Source organism: Citrus clementina, unplaced genomic scaffold (genome assembly GCF_000493195.1).
Source record: "Citrus clementina cultivar Clemenules unplaced genomic scaffold, Citrus_clementina_v1.0 scaffold_9, whole genome shotgun sequence".
Classification (NCBI taxonomy): domain Eukaryota; kingdom Viridiplantae; phylum Streptophyta; class Magnoliopsida; order Sapindales; family Rutaceae; genus Citrus; species Citrus x clementina.
The window spans coordinates 5,599,067-5,604,442 of record NW_006261964.1 but is presented as its reverse complement, the minus strand read 5'-3'; the positions used below and the strand labels follow the sequence as shown (position 1 = coordinate 5,604,442).

The following is a 5,376-nucleotide window of genomic DNA, read 5'->3' as shown; positions in this document are numbered from 1 at the left end:
ATTAACCCCTTTGATGAAATTTTTTTAGTTATGCTGAATATAAAAATTAAATTAGCTAGACGGCCTGATCTCCAATTCTCCATAAGCCTTAAGCCTAGATAATGAATCTTTATGTGATTGAATTTGGCTTGTGGAGGAACACAATTCTAACTAGTAATAGAAACCCAATGAAGTAAGCCTATTCACCCATTTTGTTATGAGTATTGATATTTAAACACCATCATGACAAAAAATGCGATACTATTTATGTTACAGTATTATTGTTGCGCATAAAATAACAACACTGTTCATACCAAACTATAAGTCTATAATTCTATTGTTTCCATCATGATAGTGTTTTATTAGTGGCCAAATATTATTTTTCTTTTGTTATTATCCTTAACGTAAATCAGAATTTATAAATTGAATTGACTTAGGGCCAGTTTGGAAATGCTATAGCTTCTAAAATAATTATTGTTAGTTGTGCTGTAAAAATAATTAACTGTGAAGAGAATCAGTTAAGTGTTTGGTAAATTTTATTTTTAAAAGTACTATGAGTTTTGAAAGCAATTATGGACAATTGGTGAATTTTACTGTTGAATTGCTGAGAGAAAACAAATGACGAAAATGTAAATAATATAAGATAAAATTTACTTATACATATAAAAACACGTACATATAATATTTTTAATTGCGTATTATAATAATTTTAACTAAAAATAAAACTTATTATATATTGATTTTTATTTTTATCTTAAAACAATTGATAATTAAATTTATAATATAATGAAACAAATTTAATAATAATTCGACCAACAAATTGATATTGATGAATTATAATAACAATTTATTATAATATTGATTATGTTTCCAATTTGAATACGGATAATTTTGGGTTTAGGTAATGATTTTAAGGATATTTATGGAATTGTATTAAAAGATAAAATTGATTCTCAAAATAAGAATTTAAAAGTTACTCTTTCCCTGCTTTCCAAAATCAACTTTAGAGAGATTGATTTTGACAAAAGTGATTTTGCCTTTTTTTTTAATTATCAAACACTAAAGTTAGCTTTTAGATTTTCAAAATCACTTTTAAACCTCCCAAAAGCAATCTCAAACGGACCCTTATTTACAAAAAGTTTAGTTGTGCCCTCTAGATTCTATATACACCTAAACATTTCAAAGAAAAATGACATTGTTATAATAGTTTTATAATTTTGCTTATGGGTATGGCTCACATTAATACTACTCCTCTCTCTTCTTCCCTTCCCCTAATATTTTATTTTTCCTTATATTTGCTTAATACGCTAACGTTCATGATTATATATATATATAGAAAGTCCTTAAAAACTTTAAAGCTGTGGGGTTTAATAGTATTGTGAAATTAAGCTTTAAAATTGTATGGTTTTAAAGATTTCTTAGACTTTTCCACACTTAAAAATTCTGAACTAGAAAAATTGTGCGTGTGTGTGTGTGATTATTTACTCACTCCCAAAAATCTGTGGACTTTTTATTTAATCTAAGTTTTCGAGAAAAAAAAAACTTTGTGGAACTATCTAATTTAAGTTTATCATTTTTGAGATAATAAATGATTCCATTATTTTTAATTTAAATTTAACTATTATAAAACTTACCTATCTCCGACAAGCCACAAATTTAGATTAAAAATTTTAACCATACCTATCACTAGTATATATAATGCGTTGATGAGCCTATTTCACCCAAATCTCTTTCATTTATGGAAATTATAATGTCACTTTAATGATAAATATCTCAATTTTCATTTTAAAATAATGTGTTGTTCATTAAGTGGTTGATAATTTTTTTATAAAATTAAAGTGAATTATTTAAATTATCTCACAAACTAATTAATGAATACCACATTATTTAAGATATTTTTTTAAAATAAAAAAATTTAGAACGTGTACTACTAGTCTTCATTGGATTTGATGATGTGTCTACTAAACTAGAATCAGAATGAGTTGGAATCAGAATGACCAGGAATGAGAATGGGCTGGAATGAGAATATAGAACGAGAATCAAAATAAGTTGTTTACTTGAACTGTAGGAATTGAAATCGGATTGAGCTAGATTGCCATTAATGTGTTTACTTTGTCTTGGAATCGGAATCAGAATGAATTAGATTGTAACAAATTACTAAAAAATACTTAATGGATTATTGTCATAATTATTATTAACTAATATATTAATTAATTGATTTTTTTAATTAATTAATTATAATAACTATATTAACAATTATTATAAAAATATATTAACTAATAATATTAATATTAATTACTTAATTAAAATAATATATTAATGATTGTAAATATTTATTCAAAAATTATAATTATTAATAATTATTGTTAATAATATATTAATCTATTACTATTATTAATTTATTAATTAATAGTAATAATTATATTAATTCATTAATAATAATATATAAATTAATTATATTAATAATTATTATAATAGTATATTAATTAATTAATTAAAATAACAATAACAATAAATTAATTATTGTGATTATTTATTCAAGAACTATAATTTTTAATAATTATAGTTAATAATATATTTATATATTAATTAATCATAATATATTAATTAATTAATTATAATATTATATTAATTAATTATAAAAGAGGATAAAGTGGACATTTTTAATTTTGGGGAGGATAAAATGTTCAATCCCGGGAATGGGACTCATTCCCACCTCCCCATGGGAATCAATCTTCCATTCCCCATTACCAAATAGTGGTGGACTCTACCATTCCGATTCTGATTCTTGCTTCATATTTGCGAAATAAATACTGTCAATCATTCCGATTTCGGATTCCCATTCCCCAATCCGGAAAGTAAACGCACCATGAAAGTTTTCGGGATGTGTCATTGAAGAATACTACAAAATTAATATACCTAGACCAGAATCAACACACAATCCACAATTAATTCATCACGACATGAAGTCATCAAGTAGGATTCATTGATTGCAGAGAGTCGAGACACACTAAAAACAGGCCACCAAGAACAAACACCAAGATGGCAAAGCCAATTATGGGTTCTCACATCATGATCGCCACATACCTCTCCGAGCCAAAACAAAAGCGATCTATGTGTCGAAGATTTGAGTAGTGTTACTTATGCATGTAACATGCAATTAAAATACAGAAATGTACAAAACTTGCATGCGCCTGGCTGCCTCTGCATGCATTCGTGTTTGTCCAGCACCAACACGTACACAAAGTAATCTCATTATGTGGAAGCAATTCAGGGCATTTGCAGGCACGCTAAAACCCAGTGATCCCAATATTTTCTCTTACAAATACCACCCCAATCTAGATCACTCTCTTCATCACAGCAATTTTTTTCTTTCTTTTCAAAATGGCTTCCACTTCTTTGCTGTGTTTAGGGCTTGGGTTTCTAATTCTCTTCCACGCCTGCTTTGCTCAGATAGCGCAGGGAACAGACGCAACTCGGGAGCAACGGCAACAGCAGCAACGCTTCCAAACCCAGTGTAATATCCAGGACCTCAACGCCCTCGAACCCCAACAACGGGTAGAGTCCGAAGCTGGCGTCACAGAGTTCTGGGACCAGAACGACGACCAGTTACAATGCGCCAATGTTGCCGTGTTTCGCCACCGTATCCAACAGAGAGGCCTCGTTGTGCCTTCATACACCAACACTCCTGAGCTCTTCTATGTTATTCAAGGCAAGCAAGCATGCACGCACACGACATTTAGTTAAATTGTTTGATTAATTGTTTTGTAAATAACATGTTTGAAATTAATGAAATTAATACAGGTAGAGGCATTCACGGTGCTGTATTCCCCGGATGTCCCGAGACATACCAAGAATCACAGCAAAGGTCGTCAGAGAGTCAGAGTAGATCCCAAGATCAACACCAAAAAGTTAGACAAATACGTGAGGGTGATCTGGTTGCATTGCCTACTGGATCGGCTAACTGGATTTACAACGATGGCCCATCAGAGCTTGTTGTGGTCGCTCTTGTTGATGTTGGCAATTCTGATAACCAGCTTGATCAGTTCTTGAGGGTAATTAATACCTAAACGTTTTTGTTATATATAAGATAATGAAGCAACATTTTCAATATCGTAACAATACATTTGGTGTTGTCCTTGTTCTTGTTGCCAGAAATTCTACCTTGGTGGCAACCCACAACCACAACTCCAAGGTTACAGTCAAAGTCAAGGCAGCAGATATCAGGGAAGCCAAGGCGGGGAGGGTGGCGACCGCAGCAGGAGAGGTGGCAATCTCTTCCGCGGCTTTGACGAGCGTCTGTTGGCTGAGGCCTTCAACGTGAACCCAGATCTAATCAGTAAACTGCAGAGGCCACAGATGCAGAAGGGGATTATTGTCAGAGTCGAGGAAGAGCTGAGAGTACTGTCACCTCAAAGAGGCAGAGAACAAGAACAAGAACAAGAACAAGAATTCCAAGGAAGCGGAGACAACGGCATCGAGGAAACTATCTGTACAATGAAGCTAAAGCACAACATCAATGACCCATCGGGTGCTGACGCGTACAACCCCCGCGGCGGACGAGTCGCCACCGTCAACAGATTCAACCTTCCTATCCTTCGATACATTCAGCTTAGTGCTGAGAAAGGGAACCTCTACCAGGTGAGAAAAAAAAATCATTAAATATCACGTCATTTGAGATAACAAATTTATAATTGTGATTTGAAACGAATTATTTTGCTTGTGCATGTAGAATGCCATGATGGCGCCACACTGGAACTTGAATGCCCACAGCGTAGTCTACATAACAAGGGGCAACGGCAGGATGCAAATTGTGGCGGAGAACGGGGAGAATGTGTTCGACGGTCAAATCCGGGAGGGTCAGCTGATCGTTGTCCCGCAGGGCTTCGCCGTGGTGAAGAGGGCAAGCAACCGTGGATTGGAGTGGATATCATTCAAGACAAACGACGTCGCCAAGACAAGCCAGCTGGCCGGAAGGGCTTCGGTGATTAGAGGGCTGCCGTTGGACGTTATCCAGAACTCGTTCCAAGTGTCGAGGGATGAAGCTCAGAGGTTGAAGTACAACAGGCAGGAGCTGACTGTGTTTACTCCAGGGCCTAGGTCACAGTAATTAGTTAGTGCGTGATCAAAGTAATGAACTTATATTAAGGGTTTATATATGTGTATGTACATAAGGAATAAAGTCCTTGCTGTTGGCTCGAAAGTGTACTGCTGCTGTAAGTTTTGTTCTGGTGAAATAAGAAAACTAAATGTTTTTGCCGTATTTGACATTCTTTACTAACTCACAAATTATTTTTATAATATCAAAATTAACTTGTATTTCTCCCAAATCCTTTTCATCAATCTCTTATCAAATAAGATCTTTCTCATAAATTCACTCAAAGCACCTAACCAATG

The 5,376-nt window shown here is 33.3% G+C and overlaps 1 protein-coding gene across 1 annotated transcript; it reads left to right on the top strand.

Annotated features, from left to right (window-relative positions):
• Positions 1–3,363: 3,363 nt before the first annotated feature.
• LOC18031643 (legumin B) lies at positions 3,364–5,089 on the top strand. The gene is given in 6 exon segments (XM_006420178.2): positions 3,364–3,691; positions 3,784–3,862; positions 3,864–3,982; positions 3,985–4,034; positions 4,135–4,620; positions 4,712–5,089. Coding segments are annotated over 6 exon segments (1,440 nt in total).
• Positions 5,090–5,376: the final 287 nt, after the last annotated feature.